The sequence below is a fragment of the Sciurus vulgaris genome (genome assembly GCF_902686455.1).
Source record: "Sciurus vulgaris genome assembly, chromosome: 7".
NCBI lineage: Eukaryota > Metazoa > Chordata > Mammalia > Rodentia > Sciuridae > Sciurus > Sciurus vulgaris.
Genome location: NC_136467.1, coordinates 143,479,678 through 143,498,102, shown reverse-complemented (window position 1 = coordinate 143,498,102; position 18,425 = coordinate 143,479,678). Strand labels below are relative to the sequence as shown.

At 38.8% G+C, this 18,425-nt stretch overlaps 1 protein-coding gene across 1 annotated transcript in view; it reads right to left on the bottom strand.

The window, feature by feature from the left end:
* The window catches only part of TMEM170B (transmembrane protein 170B), a 32,005-nt gene extending 21,579 nt beyond the window's left edge, over positions 1-10,426 (bottom strand). The window contains exon 1 of the mRNA XM_079147915.1: positions 9,750-10,426. Within this exon, the coding sequence (XP_079004041.1) occupies positions 9,750-10,062 (313 nt within the window). The 5' untranslated portion in view covers positions 10,063-10,426. The remainder of the gene's footprint in view (positions 1-9,749) is intronic.
* Between the last annotated feature and the right edge of the window lie 7,999 nt (positions 10,427-18,425).

The window sequence follows — 18,425 nt, the reverse complement described above, 5'->3', positions numbered from 1 at the left end:
AAATGAAAATTTTTCAAAAAGGAAAAGCTTGGAAGAATTAACTGCCAGCAGACCTATATTATAAGTCACATTAAAAGAAAGTCTTTGGACAGCAGGATGATACTAGGTGGAACCTAACTCTACAAAAGGGAATGAACAACAAAGGAGGTTAAATTAAGGGAAAAGTAAAAGATATTTTTCTTATTTTTTATCACTAAAAATAAATTCCTACATTTGTCCACTTGAAACCTCATTTAACATATAAATTAAAGCTACTATAGAGATTTAATAGCTATGTACTTCTGCAGCTTGAGAGCAAAAACACTAGTTTTTAAAATCAATTGTGATACCTTCAAGAGCTGCTTTAACATGTTGCCTCTTAAAAGTTATGACAATACTGTTCATTACTCACTTAGGCTCAATTACCCCTTTGCTTACTAATTATACAATTTCAAATTGCAAATTACAATACTCATCATTGAACAGTAAAAGAAAATTCTTAGAAAAACAGTTTTTAATTTAAAACAATCACAACATAAATTGCTTTTAAAAATTAGGTTAAAGTTATTTAAGATAGCTTATAAATTATTTGTGTGAGTCATAGCATAATCTTCCTAAAAGATGCCATTTAATTTGTTCTTCCTCATAGTTGATTAGCTTATTCAGTTATAAAAGGATAAGAATTAAATGTGAAAATATGTACCTATTATGAAGTTATCACGGAGCAATTATACAGTACTTTCATTATTACTATTACTTATATATCCTCAAGCTACTTAAATTATACATGTGGTATTAAAAAAAACATGGTTTTGGAATCAGATACTGACCTATAAAAATATGAACAATGGAAAAATGTTTTACAATTTCATGAGATAATATTTCAAGGAATATATTCTGAATGCTAAAAAATGAACTTTTTATGTCAATAAGTATAACTTATAATGAATCTCTCAATATAACACTTACCTAAAATTAAATCTAAATATGGGACCAAATAAATGAATGGAAGAGCAGGAAATAAAAGGAAATAATTAGGAAAACCTAGTGCGCAATGCAAAGAAAGGTCATAATAGGAACACTTTAAATATTATTCTGAAACAAATCCTGAGGAAGTAATTATGCAACACTGGCATTTAAAAAACAAAAACTAACTTTCAGAACTGGAAGGGATCTTTAGATATTAAATCCAGAGGTTTCAAACCAAATTTAAGGTCTAATTAAATTCTAAGAGCTACTAAATGGTGTTCAGCAAACTAAGATTTTTATTGCTTCTACAACTTACCCTACAAATAAGCAGATTAAAGGTCTGAAAAAGGCTCTCTTAAAAAAGAAAGTTGCTTTATTTCAAAAATTAAAGAAATGTTTATATGAAATGAATAAATTATTTCCTTAACTCCTAATGAAATCTGGAAGCTTTTCTTAATTCCTTAAGAAAAGGAACTTCTAGGTCGCCTTCCCCGAGTATCAGTGTGGAAGTCAGGGGCGTCAGATGGTGCTGCAGATGAAGAGAGCTGGGCCTGGGAAATAGGTGGCTTGTCTGAAGTGGAGAAGCTGGCTGTAGCAGTCAAGGACAAACTGTTTCTGGACTCGTATTTCTTTACTTCCTTAGAGTATTGGCGGAGGGTCTATGAGACCCTCCATTACCCAAGAGGGGGAAGTTTCAATAACTGTTACCTTATGTAAATATTTCCATAAATATTTTAAATATTTAATTCTTCCATAAATTTCAAATTTAATAAAACTGAATCAGTTAGAATTTTAAAATACTATCACATAATGGGATCATTCTATGGCTAATAGCTCATATAAATGCAGAAAATATTTTTAAAAGATAAAGTGTGATATAATCCTCTAATGTTAAAAGACAGTCACTTCTTTAAAAACTGCATCATCATACCCTTCTGAAAATAAATGAGGCACTTATATTGAAATTTTAATGACTTTAGCCATACTAATTATTTCACATTACTTTCATTATATATCAAAACATAGCTACAAATTAATCACCAAAAAAAAATCGATGTTTTTTAAATCAGATATCCTAATCCCTGGGCACACCATAAAATGCAGCCTCCTAGGCCCTGTTCTTGGGTTTTAACTCCATAAATAGGACTGGGGCCCTGGAGCTGTATTACCAGCCCAGGTGATTCTGATGTGTGGCAAGGCTTAGAAACAAAGACAGAGGAAGCGTGATTCACCACAGGGGATGAGAGGAGAGAATATTATTGCACAATGGAAATCTAATTTCACATTACCATGAACTTCTTTGCCAGACACAGGCATCCAAGAGCAATATATGTTGATTTTAGTACATACTCACTCCTGGTCCATCCCATAAGCAGTTCACCTCTCCTGTCTCTACTGTCCCACACAAAGGTTCTTTTTCCACTTTCTATCTCTACTTTTGTTATCAAAATCCCACTGCCTGTTCTTCCTGAACTCAATAAGCCATGAAAGTTAGGAGAGCTTCTCTAGACCATGAGCAACTATGGCAATGATGGGTATTTTCATCTTTGTTCATCCGTGTTTACCACAAAGACTGGCACAGGACTCATAATGTAGAACAAACTGGGACTGCCAGGTGCAGTGGTGCAGGCCAGTAACTCCAGCAGCTCAGGAGACCGAGGCAGGAGGACTGCAAGTTCAAAGCCAGCCTCAGCAACAGTGAGACCCTGCCTCAAAAGAAATTTTTTTAAAAAGACTGGGGATGTGGCTCAGTGGCTAAGCACCCCTGAGTTCAATTCCTGGCATCAAAAAAGATATAACCAAGATTAACCCTAGAAAGTGTTAAAAATTGCTATTTTATATAATAATTCTACCTATCAAACTTTTTTTTCTGATCACCTCTGTATCTATTTCTCTTGTGGATCCCTCATCCCCTCACCCTCTCCTCTTTAAAGGCCTCCTTCTTTCTCCCCACGCCTACACTGTAAGCCTGTTACTGCCAGCCTCCAGCAGCCCCCAGGGATCCCCGCCACAGCCTCCTGCAGTTCTGGAGCTGGTCTGTGTAACCAAGAGAAAACAGCCCGGGTGTGGTATGACACTTTCGAGATAAGGTTACAGGAGACTGTGACTTCTATGTTGGTTTCACTTGCTTTCTCTCCAGACTTTTGCTCTGGAAAAACCATGTTTTAAGCAGACCTGTGGGCTGGCCCTCCATCTCCAGGCACCTGCCATATGAACCTGCTGGACAGCTGGCTGTCCAGCCCACGCCAGTCTGCAGAGCATATGCAGGACTGGACACTCCAAGAGTCCAGCCAGAAGCAGCTTTTCTGCACATAGACACTGGGAGAACTGGGAATAATAACTGTGCCTATCTCATGGGATTATTGTTGAGGATCAAATAAAGTACACGTGATGTTTCTTAGAACACTGTCCAGCACACTGAAAAGAGTTAAAGGAATGTTAACTACTAAAGATAAAATTTCTAAAAAGGACATATGTCACTCTTGGTACTGAAATCCTGGGTATGAATTGCTTTATATAAAATTAACAACCATGGTGAATTATGACAAAAACATAAAATTAATGTACAAATACATGGGACAGAATAGCAGATGAATGGTAATAATGGAATATGTTAATAAGCCATATTAATTGATACGGAAATCTGCATTCCTCAAAATTTTTTCATTTTTCAAGTCCTAGTCTAGTACATACATGTATGCTCCCAGATTACATTCCAAGATTTACATTATAATATAGGCAACTAGACTCAGGGAAAAATATGATTCTTCCTTCTTGCGTAAAGTTTGTAAAACGTCTCTTTTTCTTCAAGGCTTAATCTACTTAGCTCAAGGTCACTAGATGGAATTTGATAGTCTAATGACACCTCTTCCAAATGTGCTGCTTTAGCCATTGTATAGTCTATGATTAATTTTTATTGCTAAAATACTGGGTCATTAAAATACATAATTAACCTAATTAACCTACCACATCTTATATAATCATATACATGAGATAATAAATTATATGGTCACCTTAATTATTTCAAGTGAGATACATGGAAAATGCTTTCTGTAGTACCTGACTCATAATGAGTGTTGAATAAATATAGCCATGATTAGAGCTATTCATCTGATACTATGTCAATTCATTGCTACACTCTCTGGGCTCTTAACACACAACCATTTTTAATACCAATTTCCTCCCCTGGTTCCAATTCCTCCACCTTCTTCTAGAAGTTTAAGTTTCCTTTCTATAGGAAAATACCTCTAGTAACTCTGACTCCTCTTCATGATTATGTTACTTGCTTGGACCTTTCTTTTAATCACTACACAAAGATAAATAATTTTTTATTATGATAGTTAAATACTAAAGAATCAAAATTAGAGCTTGAGTACTCTCAAGACTAATCTAGAAACTGCATTAGGTTAAGATACATCATTTGGACCTTGGATATTGCCAAAGTATATGAATTTATGTATAATTCAAAAATAATGGATGACAATCAAGAAAGTAAAAACCTGATGATGACAATTCTGAATTTTCAAAACTTTCAGCATCTTCCTTCAGATATACAGGTGAGCCTCCTAAAAAATTAAATGCCATAAAGTATAAATCATACAACACTTATTAAGTGGCTTTGTACCACAGAAAGTAAGGACTTTTCACACACATAAAAAGGAAATTTCATAAGAAATAAATTCTGAGGTCTGGCACCTGTGATTACAGCTACATTTATAAAACATCAAAAGCTCTAGAGTGGACAACTGAAATAACTCTGTCTACATAAACTCACCAGTACTAGAGCATTTGGGAGGAGGAAGCTAACCCAGTAGGTGGAACACAGGGTGACAGAGTAGACTATTTGGCAGCACTCCTACAGGAAGGCACTGGGGACACTGCCATGTGTGAGCTAGGCCAAATATATGTGGTGGATACCAACATTTTTCCCTTTCTACTGACACTGAATATTGACACTAAAATGCCTTAGCAATTGTAAACTCCAAAAGAGAATGGTCGCATTTACAAATATCCTGTAAAATAAGCCAGTACACACATACATTTATAAACAGCCCAGATGCCAATGATTTGACTTGTGATTTTCAACTTCATCATGGTGCAACAGCATGCCCACACAACCATTCTGTTTTCCACTGTTAACATAATAAGCTGTATGAGAGAGTCTACACAACGGTAGGCTAGTGGAAGGGTTCTGAGCACATTTAAGGTAGGCTAGGCTACGCTGTGGTGTTTGATAGATGAATTAAATGCATTTTCAACATCTAACAGGAGGCTAAGGAGCACCTGTATATACATGCTTACATCTACATACCTAAATAAATGTATGCACACTCACACACACACACACACACACACACACCCTTTTCACCTTTCACCACAGTCTGAATGTAGTTTGAGGGAAAAACAGAAGACCAAACTTGGTTGGATTCCTAAAACTAGATATATGATTTAGATCACTAACTTTTCCAAATGCCATTTGTAAATAAACTAGCACACACATATGTAAGTAATAAATTTTAGGAAGCATTATTTTTCAATATCTTGCTTTTTCCAGCATTCTCTATTCCTGGAAAAAATTATGGTAGTCCTCCTTATTCAGTTTCATTTTCTGTAGTTTGTTACCTGAGATCAAATGCAATTCAAAAATATCAAATGGAAAATGCCAACAATAAACAATTCCTAAGTTTTACACTGGTCCCTGTTCTGAGCAGCATTATGACATCTTGTGCTGTCCTGCTCCTTCCCATCCAGGCCATGACTCATCCCTCTGTCCACAGTATCCACACTGTATACACTACATCCTATTGGTCACTTGGTGGCCATCCTGGTTATCAGATCAACTGTCTTGGTACTGCACTGCTTGTGCTCAGAGTTATCCTTATTTTACTTAACAATGGTCCCAGAGCTCAGGAGTAGTGATGCTGCTGGCAATTTTATTAGAGTATATTATTTCAATTGTCCCATTATTAATTATTATTTTTAATGTCTTACTGTGCCTAACTTATAAATAAAACTTGATCAAAATTTGTATGTATTGGAAACAGCATAAATAGAATTCAGTACTAAAACTGTGGTTTCAGGTATCCACTGGGGTCTAGGAATGTATTCCCTCAAAATAAGGGGGGACTACTACAGTTACACATTCTCAGGCTCACTGAGGCAAATAACTTACCAAGCTAATTTTAAGTACTGCAAGATTCACAATTCCTCAGACCTATTTGAGTGAAGAAGCTATATGGGACAGAAAAGAGGCCCAGAACCAAGAGTCAGGACACTGGGTCTAGTCCTGTCTGTGCCATTAAATAACTGAGGGAGTGATAGTACAGTATTCCTAAAATAAAACAATTCTAGCTCTAAAAAGTGTTAAAATGTTTCCAGTTCTCATTTTTTAAATTTATTTTTTATTGAACTAATTCATATCCAAAACTGTTTTCTAAAGGTCAGTGTCTAAGATTAAAAGGTTAATATATTTTCTACTTTTCCTATAAGATACAAAGGGAAGAATAATATCAATCTGTTATGTGTATATATTTAAAAAAAAGAAATTAGAGCACATTTCTCTTTTGTTATTTAATTAACCAGAATACCTATTACCAGATTTATGTAATTCCTTCAGTCATTTCTTAAACACATTTTGGTCTGGTTCTACACTATGCACACCTCTATTATCTATTTCATTTCCAAGTTTATTATGATGACAAAACTGTCCTGACTTAATAGTATGTGCTATAAGTTGAAAGAACAGTAATGACTCTTTCACTTATTAGCTATAATACAGAAGCAAGTTGCCCTTTGCTTTAATGTCTAATCTGTAAAATAAATAACAGTTCCTTTAAAAATTGTTGAAAAGATGACATAAAATACATGAAATCATGGTACCTAGCACCAAAATTAACTGCATTCAACAAGCATTTGTATGTTTTAAAGGTCATGTGACAATTCTCTATAAAGTTGCTTAAACATCTCATATTCACTCCAAGAGATGCAGCTGAAAAACAATGCCAAGAAAGAATGTTTAAATTATGTAACTAGCAAGTATTATTTTTAAAATTCCATTCAATAAACAGGAATTTAGCATTCACTATACGCTAGAATTTAAGAACTCAGATGAGTAAGACCTACCCTCCAAAAGCTCAGTTTAAAAATAGAAATTAAAGTGTAATTAAAATATACAATAAAAATATATACAAGGAGCAAAAGTAGCAAGATGAAGCAAGAAATTAATTCTGCCTGCAGGGAGTAAAGAGGAAGTAGCTAAATAAAGTAGCATAGTAGAGGGGAAAGGAGTTGCGGAGGCACTGTCTTGGGTCTAACGCTTAGCTCACCACGTACTAGCTATACGATCTGGGCAACTTAATTTACTCGTGTTTCCTTGTAAATATACTTCACAGACTTATCTTAAAGTTAGAAATAATGTACATAACTATATTGTAATATATTGCAATATAAATGCAAAGTACCTAGTACATAGCAGGCACTCAGTGAACTGTAATTCTTATTTTAGAAAAAGCAGTGTTTGCTTGCTTATTTTTAATGGACTGGGTTGTACATGGCACTGCAGGTAGAATCTCTTGACTAATGGTTAAGTTACACAGGCGATCACGAAGGTCATGAGGAAGTACATCAGGATATGACCACTTATAGGCCACTTTCTGTAAGCAGTGTGGTGGTTGCTTCATGTGCTGTTCTCACTTGCTAGTACAGCACATTTGTTTCTGCACTTTCACCCTGACACACAGAATCTGGCATACTCAGACCCTAGTTATTTCCTAGTAGAGGTTCCCTTGTTCCTTTATCCCACATCTCAGTCTTGGTGTTGGATGTTCAGCATATCCTTTATGAAATGACAAGGACCAATGAGCAAATGGCAATTATTAAGATCAGACTGGAAGATAACTAAAGCTAACCCTGCATCGATTAACAACCTAATGGTGGACTTGTGGAATTGGAAGCCACTATACAGATGAGAATCTTAAATATTTTAAAATACTGTTGAATCTGGCCAAGAGGTAAGTTACATTTACCCTTACTCTATGCTTCCAAAACTAACTCTCTAAATACCCTGTGATGAGCTAAGCTAGTCATTAACATATACAAATATACATTTTTGTTAAGTCCTTACTTACTTCAGTCTAATAAACATCATTGATACTTTTGAAGCATATTGCACAGAAATACAAGTAAAGCCATAAATAAGATAAAGCAGTCTACTTCTAAATCATGAAATTTTCTTCATGTCAATTTAATTGTTCAGAACTAGAAAAACATATTCCTGCCAGGTGTGGTGGCCCACACCTGTAATCCCAGCTGCTCAGGAGGCTGAAGGAGGAGGATCACAAGTTCAAGGCCACTCAGCAACTTAGCAAGGCCTTAAGCAACTTAGCTTAACCTGTCTCAAAAAATAAAATAAAATAAAATAAAATAAAATAAAATAAAATAAAATAAAATAAAATAGATGAGCTGAGCTGGGGATGTGGCTCAGTGGTTAAGTGCCCCTGGGTTGAATTCCCAGTACAGAAAAAAAAAAAAAAAAAAAAAAGAGCAAACACATGTTCTTGACCTGCAACCCCCAAGTAAAGTCTGAGTGCTCAAAGTTAAACTACACCTTAAAAGGTGTGGATAACATTAATTGTGTCATTTCCACATTCATGGAAATTAGTGTCCTTAAAGTTGTCCTTGTGGTATATAAGCTCATTGAATTTTTCTCTAAGAATATGTGAATTTTTTATATAGAAACCTATATGCATCTGTACGCTTAAAGGTATACATATGCATAGTTATAATATACACTATTAATCTATTTGACTTGTGGCTTTTGAAACATTAATGTTCATTTGAAATTAACAGTCTTACACATATTCAAGAATTAAATCCTGAATATGTTTTTAAGTTTTTTTTCCTCTGGAGAGCAGGGACTGAGGACTCACCAAATTGCAAATGAATTTCTCTATTTTTTAAATTCATAACTCTAAGGGATAAGCACTTCCACATTAACAAAACCAGAAGTTTCTTCACAGAGCAAACCTACACGTTGGATAAAAAAATAATCATCTGTATTATTTCTATTCTAACAAATGGAAATTGATACTATAATTTAGGTGAGTCCAATTCCCAATAGTCTTGACAAATGAAGGGAAATAACACACAATTATCAGACATGACAGAAGCAGCAGTTTGAAGCTGGTGGGAGAAAGACAGACAGACAAAAGGAAATGGGAGGGAGAGAAGACAGATAAAGCTAAAATGTTTAAAAGCACTAGATGCTGGCCCAGCCCCTGACCCCTATAATCTACTTAGTCATCTCTGTCGCCTAAAAAATAATAAATAACGGTCAAAGCAAAGAGATCACCGTGAGCAGAGAATTTATGTCCTGCGTTAGCTTTGAGATTTGCCAGAAAGGAAAAGAGCTACACCAGATAAAGATCTAAACAGCAGAAAGCGATGCGTGCGTGCATGTGTGCATGAGAGGGGGAGGCTGATGACATAAAAGCTAACTGTGCCCAAGTCTCAGCACCAACGCTACTCCGCGCGTACTACACAGGCCGGGCAGCCTCCCCGTGCAGGGCAGCAGGCGGGGGTCGCGGATGCACCGACGCTGCAGCCAAGGGGTGCAGGGCGCCGGCGCCCCGGAGCCCGCGCACAGCGGAGCCGATTAACACCTTCCTCGCCGGACCGGGCCGGAGCTCCGAGGGGCGCGCACGGGGGTGGGGCGGCAGGAGCGCTCCCCCGCCCTCCGCGGACGGGAGGAAGGAGGCGAGGGGCGGCACCGCATCCCGTCCCCAGCCCAGCGCATCAATTACCCGTGAGGTTCCTCAGCACCGTCCCGTGGGCCCAGAGGCTCAGGACCTGCTGCACCGACAGGTTGATCATGGAGTGGTCGCCCCCCTCCGCCTTCATCTTCCCCGGGGGTCGCCCGCCGCCCTCTCCTGGGGCGCCGGGCGGCGGCGGCTGCGAGGCTCGGGGGGCGGCGGCGGGTGCGCGGCTCCTCCAGGCCGCCGCCGCCGGCGAGGGCTGCGGGGCGCCGGGCTGGGCGCTGCTGCTGCCGCCAACGAGCCTCCGGGGGGGGCCGCTCAGCGTGTCTCCCAGGCAGCCCCCTCCCCGCCGGGGAGACATTGAGGACAGCGGACCGGGGAGGGGAGGGGGCCGGGCGCTGTCCCCGCGCGGCCCCCGAGCGAGCACTCGGGGCGGAGGAGGCCGCCGCCGCTCCCTCTCAGGGGCAGCGCCGCGCCGCGGGGGCCCGACACGCGACGAGGCCGAGGTCACGCCGGCAGGCCCGGGGTGATGGGCAGCCAGCAGGTGCAGCCCCCGACGGGGCCCAGCTCATCGCCGCGGGAGGACGAGGAGATGCGGGGCCGGGAGGAGGCTGCGGCGGCGGCCGCGGCGGCACCTGCCGCCCGCCTGCACGCCCTCGGGTCGCCGACACTCGAGGAACCGCCCCCTCCACCCGCGGCCGCCGGCGGGGCCCTCGTGCGCGCGCGCGCGCGCGCGCCTGCTCATCCCGGCCCCTCCTCCCCCGCCCGCCCCGGAGCGGCTGCGCATGCTCACTGCGCCCGCTCCCCGCGACCTGCCGTCCTGCGACAGCCGCCGGGTCCCAAAGCCCTCCCACTCCCTCTCCCCTTGCGCTGGAGCTCGCGTGGCTGAGAGCGCCGAGCGTCCGCCCGCAGTGGGGCGGAGGGAAGCGCGGCCGACGTCACTGGCGCCACCGCCGGGTCTCGCTCTGGATTGGGTGCTCCAAGGGAACCGCCTCCACGCCCCCCGCCCCCGGCCCCCGGGCGCGCGCCCTGGGAGATCTGGAGCTTTTGCACAGGGCCGCGCTGTGTGCGCTGGGTGTGCGGGAGCCCTGGCCTGCCATGGGGGCTGCTAAACTTGCTGAGGTGATGCTGTAACAGTTCATGAACTGTCACCTTCATATAAAAGATGTTTGCATGCAACTTTTAAAAAAGGTTTAAATATCTCAATAGATTTATTGATTTGTGCGAGTTCGTTCGGTGATCTGGAAAAGTCACCTACTTGCAGAATATATGTGAAAGCCACTAAAACAAATAGATCCGCTTTATCATTCAGCCAGCCTTTCTACCAGTAGCAAGAACTGGGCCTCCCAGGTACTGGGATCAGCAATCACCTATTGATGCTAGGCTCAGCAGGTGTCCCCATCCTCAAGGCTGTCAGGGGCTCTAACTCGAGGCAATAGTATTTATCTGAAGTGTAAGTCTCCGTTATTTTCCCCCCAGCACTTAACCTAGATCTCTCTCCCCGCTGGTCTGCTCTCTTTCTTCATGTCCAGGTTAGCCTGAGGAGCGCAAGTTAACTCCTTGAGGTTTGAAACCTTTTAAAAATTAAGGTTTGGTCAATAACGTAAATATGCACTAGACACCCCTACTCCTTTTCGAACCCCTCTGACATCTGGTGAGAAAATCCATAAAAGGAGGTGAAGAAATATATGCTGTAGCTATCCAGTATATGTGGCAAAACACTAAAGGGTTGAGTTGCCTGTAAACTGCTGCTCTTGGTGACTATTTTAAAAATAATAATGACATACACGTACTTATTTATATGTATTGTCTTTTTGATCTCACAACATAGGAAAAGAAAATTTTGAGATCATTCATAGGAATTGAACCAAAACTCAGAGTTTACCTTGCTCCTAGAATTTAGAACTAATTAGATCTGTTACTTAAGGGTTACTTGAGCATCATACACAAAAAGACTTTAATGGTTTTCTAATTCGTTTTGTATTACAAATGGAAAAATTGATTTTGAAGAATTAAGTAACCTGATAGAGGTAACACTGTTTCAGAACTCAGTGTCTGAATTCCTAACCCATTATTCTTTCTAGCAACCACAATACCTGTCTTAACTTAATATTAAATCCCTAACATTAAAGTTCTGAATGGGGGCCAGGCATGATGGCACATGCTTGTAATCCCAGCAGCTTGGGAGGCTGAGGCAGGAGGATCACGAATTCAAAGCCAGCCAAAGCAAAAGCAAGGCGCTGAGCAATTCAGTGAGACCCTGCCTCTAAATAAAATACAAAATAGGACTGGGGATGTGACTCAGTGGTCAAGTACCCTGAGTTCAATACCTGGTACCCCCCAAAAAAAGTTCTGAATGGGAAGGTTACTTACTGGTACCACTACAGGATTTGGCAGCATATGATTAGTCATGTTAGGGAACATGACCACATCCAATGAAGGTCATAGAAGACTCTGAAAAGGAGCTCATGAAACTCACATCAGAAAGTTTAGTGAGCTTACAATGTGGCCTTTGGGGTTTCTTAAGATTACATACTAATGTTTAAACATTATGTATGTAAACATGGTGGTATACATTTAAAACATTCAGAACCTGGGACAGTGCCTCACACTTGGTGCTCCATAGATATTTGTTGAACAAATGATTGAATGAACTTCATAGAAAAGTTAGCATTTTCTTGTTCTGCATGAATTTTTAAAATGCAATCCAAGTGTTGATGTCAGGAAATGAGATAGTGAAGCCTTGAGTGGATAATGCTCTTGGCTAGCCTGACGACTCTTTACCCAGTTTCCAGTTCAAGTTCATAAGCATTTATTGGCATCTACTATCTGTTATGTTCTGTGTGAGGCGTTATCTATAGGATTTGAAGATTAATAAGGTACCTACTCTTGCGGGTAATTAATTACATGTAATTTGTGTTTGCCTTGATAAAGCAAATGATACCCTCTGTGTTGGGAGCCTGTATCCTTAAGAGAATTGAACATTTTTCCAAGGGCCAGAGTTAAAACCAAAACCGAGTCAATACAAATGAAAATTGTGACTGTCTTCCTTGCAGATTTTTGATATTGGGTTGAGAAACCATCAATCCAGGAATGGTTTACTCACATTTCTGCCAGAAATCAGGGAACATTCCAAACGAACCCTAAGAGATCCCTTTCAACCTTGTGCACTTGAGTGTGAAATAGGCAGTTCATGAGCAGTTCTCAGTTTATTTCTTGCCTATTTATTGAGAGAACACCTATAGGTCTTGTCTATTGTCTGGAGAGAGCTGAGAAGGATGCTTTCACAATCAATTTGGATATTCACTGATATTGATCTTTTAAGGAAAACTGACTATCAAGGACATCTTTTCTCTCCACCTCTCCTACTCTACTGTACTATATGGTAGAGTCACATTATGTAGGCAGCTTGGTGTCATCTTGTTACACATTTCAGCAGTGCCAAACCCTGGGTAGGTTCAATAGGTCCATGTCCGGAAAGTATGACTTGATCACTGGTTCCAAAACTTACTATCTGTAAAATAGTATCTCTTCCAACTTTTGTACTCCTTTAAAATACAGTAATAGTGTTGGGGGTCGTGGCACATGCCTATAATCCCAGCTACTGGGGAGGCTGAGAGAGGAGGATCACAAGTTCCAGGCCAGCCTTGGCAACTTAGTGAGTACTTGTCTCAAAAAAAAAAAAAAAAAAAAAAAAAAAAAAAAAAAAAAAATGAAAAGGACTGGGATGTAACTCAGTGGTAGAGCATTACTGAGGTTCAATCCCCAGTACTGCAAATAAATAAATACAGTAATATCGCAGAGCTCCCTAGTCATGTCAGGCATTACACCAAGTACTATATTAGCTCATTTAATTTTCAAAAGGATGGAGTTGAAACTCCACAACATCATTAGATGTTTGTTTTTCTAATGACACACCTCTACACTTCTGCCCAAATCCTGTTCCTTCTCCCTCTCTCTGTCATTCTCTCTCTGTCTCTCTTTCTCTCTCTCTCTCTCTCACACACACACACACACACACACACACACACACAAAGTTCTGTTGGTTGTTTTTTGAGGAATAAAATAAAATTAGTTGGGTGAAATGACAGATACAAGAGGAAGAAGGAGTATGCATATTGTTCTAAAATATACACTACACTGAAATTCACATGTTGAAATGTTTTTCAAAACACCTACAAAAATCAGGAGGTATTTCCATCACGTGACATCCAAGAAAAAAGATAAATGTTATTTTCTTCCTTTGAACGCTCCAAGGTTAAAAAAGGATGAAAATTTGGAAATTGGATGTATTTAGTCTACCTACCAAAAGTAGAATCATTCCAAATTGTCCTCCTAGGGAACTTAAGAAACTGGGACCAGGAAATAAAGATATGTCCTATTTTATCTCTCTAGTAGGCAGTGGCCCTGGTGGGGGTATCAGGCTATCATTTGGGGGATGCTCAGGGATCTAGCCCAACCTAGAAAAGGTGGAGGCGTAGCTCTATGTTGGTGAAAGGATTTGACCCTCATCTGCAATCATGAAAACCAGGGGTATGTTTGAGATGGAAGGACAGACAGATAGTTGCCTCTCTCTCCATTTCCCCCTCTCCTTTTTCTCATTCGTTCTAGTTAGTTATACAGGACACATCATACATAAATGGACTATGACTTCTCATTCTTCCGGTTGTACATAATGTAGAATCACACCAGTTGGGTAATCATATATGCACATAGGGTCATCATATCTGATTTGTTCTACTATCCTTCCTGTCCCCATACCTCCTCCCCTTTCTTCCCTCCCCTCTGCCCAGTTCAAACTAACTCGATTCTTCCCTAGTCCCCACCCCACCCTGCCATCGTGAATTAGCTTCTGCAGGCATATCACAGAAAACACTGGGCCTTTGGTTCTCTGGGATTGGCACTCCACTGTGCTTCACACCACTTGGATTCTGTCTCCTGCCAGCTCCCTCCTGCTCTCAAGAAAGCTCCTGCCCATCATCACAGGTCTTAAAAAGAGAACATATGAGAATATTTGAACCCTAAGAATTTATACTCCTGCATATAAGGGTAAAAAGAAAAAGATTCTGCTAAAATCACACACACACGCGCGCGCGCGCGCACACACACACACACTGCCACATTCAGCAACATCTGAACCTCAGTTTCCTCCCTAAAACACTGTGTCTAAAAATTACCCTGCTTCCAAGTGGATCATCTTACAGATAGAAGGCCAGACATAAGAAACATAAAATAATGGGGTGATTAAACACCCCTGGAAGATTCGTGATCCAAAGCTCAAATGGGATTAAGTTTTCAAACTTACTTGGTTCTTGAGCTAAACATAAGAAGACACTGTATGTCGTGAATGAAATGGCTAAATGATATTATTAAGTGAGGTTGCACACTTTTTTCAACATTTGCAGTATTTTTCCTAACTCTTTATGTTTTTGCCCTTTTTTCTTTTGTGTAATTTATCTTTTAAAAATTATGTATATGAGCTTTGATATCATTAACAAGTTAACCATTCGGATGTGTTGCATATATCTTTAACAGTTGACCAATTGCCTTTTACCTTTAACAGATACTTTCGCAGAAAATTTTAGTATTTATGTCATCAATATTTTCTTTCATGGTATCTGAGTCTCGTATCCTGTTTTTAAAATGTCTTCTCTCATAATATCTTAAAATCTTCTATGGTTTGCTAGAAATGTTATGGCTTTTCTTTTTCTGCTTTTAAATTTGTTTTACACTTACACCTTTGATCCACCTGGAGTTTTTTAATGTCAGGAGTTGGGTAGAGATTCTGATTTTTTTTCTAGATGGTTTCTCAGTTGTTCCTGGATACTCGTGAATAAGTCATCATTTTCTCATTGACCTAAAATACCAGCTGTGTCATTTATAAAAGTCATGTAGATTTAAGATTATTTTTGAACTTTCAGTTCTGTTCCCCTCTGTCTAACATGTGTCACCCCACATTATTTTTATTTTCCTCAACTGTCTAATATACAGCTAAGATAGCTCCCATTTTTTTACTCACTATTTTTTATTTTATTTTTTCCTGATTGATCTTGAATAATATGCGTTGTTCCAGAGGAACTTTAAAATCACCTTCCTGGAACTGGAGTTTTGGCTCAGTGGTAGAGAGCTTGCCTAGCACGTGTGAGGCACTAGGTTCCATCCCCAGCACCACATAAAAAAATAAAATAAAAGTTATTGTGTACATCTACAATTTTAAAAGTTTTTCTAAAAAATCACCTTCCTAATTCTAAAAAGAAATACTAAGTATATTTTCATTGAACTCATATAACATTTATAAATAAATTTAGGAGAAATTAAGAATATTTAGTCTATTGGTATTTTATTAAGAGTTTTGATTTTAAAAGTTTGTTGAGTATATCTTTTTAACATCTAAGGATACAACCATGCGATTTTTCTTTTGGTTCTATATACACAGTTAATTACATTATATTTTCTAATATGCTTCCTTTAAATTCCTGGAATTAATGTCACTTAGTCATAATTTCATATTCTTTTCCTATGCTACTTGAGTCTGTGTCTCAATTGAGGATTAGAATTTGGCCATCAATATCTATTATAAGTGAGATTAATCTGTTTTTTTCTCTTTCCAATCATTTAACTTAGTGAGTCCTTTTTCAATTAATGTTGTGTTAACTGTGTAGAAAATAATCAGGAACCTTTCCTTACTTAGATTTATCTTTAAAAAAAAATGTTTGATGAAATTCAACTGTGAAATTCTTAATGCTTTGGAGAAGGAAGCTCTTTACCAGCTTTTTCTACTTACTATCACACCCCACCCTCAACCCCCATGGCAATTGGTCCATTTAGATTATTCTTCCCTTCTTAATTCCTTTTTATATTTTTTTTCATTTTGGGGGGATCTAATTTTTTAAAAATTCTTTGCAGTGTTAATGCCCTTGACAATTCTTTTAACTTCTTCAACATATTGTTTGTTTTGTGAATTTATGTTTTTTCACTTTATCTTAATTATATTTGATGACCATTATATGTTTTTCCTAATTAACTAGGCTTTCCATTTTCCTGTACTAATTTACTCTTTTTTAAAGTCATCATCAGTTTCTTCAGCTTTTCTTTGGACTACTTTAGTGTTCTGTTCTGTGTATTTTATGTTAGCTGCTTGGTTCACTTATTTTTGTTTTTTCTTGTTTCTTGATGTATTTAAGGTTGCCTAGCATGTGCAAAACCCTGGGTTCAGTCCTCAGCATGTATGTATGTAACAAATACATATATCCATTTTTAAGATTGAATTTACAACGAGTAAGTCTTTATTTATATCCTACAATTAATAGTGTTCTATCAACATGTTGTACTGTCATTGTTTAGAAACCCTACCATATTAGTTTGGACTTAAGTACTTTGAAGTTATTTAAAAGAGAATTCGTTTTGTATTTTCAACTTTTGGAGAAAAAGGATTCTATGTTTGTTAGCAATGGATAGTCTAATTACTATCTAATTACTAGTTTTATTAAAGAGTGTTAAAAACTACTATTTCTACTCTTTGAATTTATTTACATTTTCTTTGTGGCCCCAGTAGAGTTAATTTGGGTAAGTGGGTGCACAAAAAAATTAGGTTGTATTCTCTGTTTTTAGATCATAGTGTTGGACTTTCTGAATAGTATATACTGTCTTTGTTATGCTACCAAAGGTCTTCTGTTATCTCACTTATTTTTGTCTATTTCATCTGTCGTAGGCTGTACATTAGGTTTCAGTAGCCCATACTTCACAACAAAGTAATTCAACATCTCATTGACTTGGCGACCAATTTTACTTCCTGCTTGTGCTCCATGAGAACTGCAGGTCTCATTTTGGACGCAGGACTGAAGAAGTAACCATTCTCCACGTGTGTGCTCTTCTTATGATGTAGGCAAGGAATCAGGGCCACAGCAGGATGCTTTTCTTGCCTGCAAACTTTAAGGAAACTCAAAAAAAAAAAAAAAAAAAAAAAACTCATTATTGAGATAAATAATATCCTGATGCAGTGTTGCAGTATTTTAAAAAAGCAGCAGTAATGCAAAAATTCATGATGAACAGAATATCAAAATTTTAAGTAAAAAGAGAATCTGATTCTGCACTTGCATGACCCAGTGTATTCACCACACTCTGCCCTGTAATGTATAGGGAAAGAGGTGCAGCGTTAAACCACACAGGTAACAGGTGAAGTTCATGCTCAGAGATGTCCCCTGTCACTCATATGTCCTTGTCACTCACATCCCTTTGGCCAAAGCAGGTTGCATGGTAAGCCTAAAGTGAATAGAATAAAGAAGTATAGTCTACCCACAAAGAAGATGGCAAGGGTGGAGGGGTAGGCACGGAAGATAAGCAGTCTAACACGGGCTAAGGAAAGTCTCCTGCAAATAATATATTTCTACCTGTTTCACTTTTTGTATTTTGAGCTTTATAAACTTGGATTTTATGTCTTCCAGTGAACAGACATTCATGTATTTTTAATTATGTTTTTACTTATTCAATTAAAAATGTCTTAATTGGTATCATAAAATACTTTTTAAATTTAATCTTATTGGATGAAAAGGTCAGGCAAGATCCTAATTCCTCTTAGCATTCACCTGTATGTCTTTGTCCATTCCTTTTCAGTCTTTCCAAATCATTTTGTTTTATAGGTTTTCTTATGGAGTTTGACTTTGCAATGCAATAGGAGCTACCCACTTTAATGGAAGAATTCAGATCATTTCTATTTGTTGATAG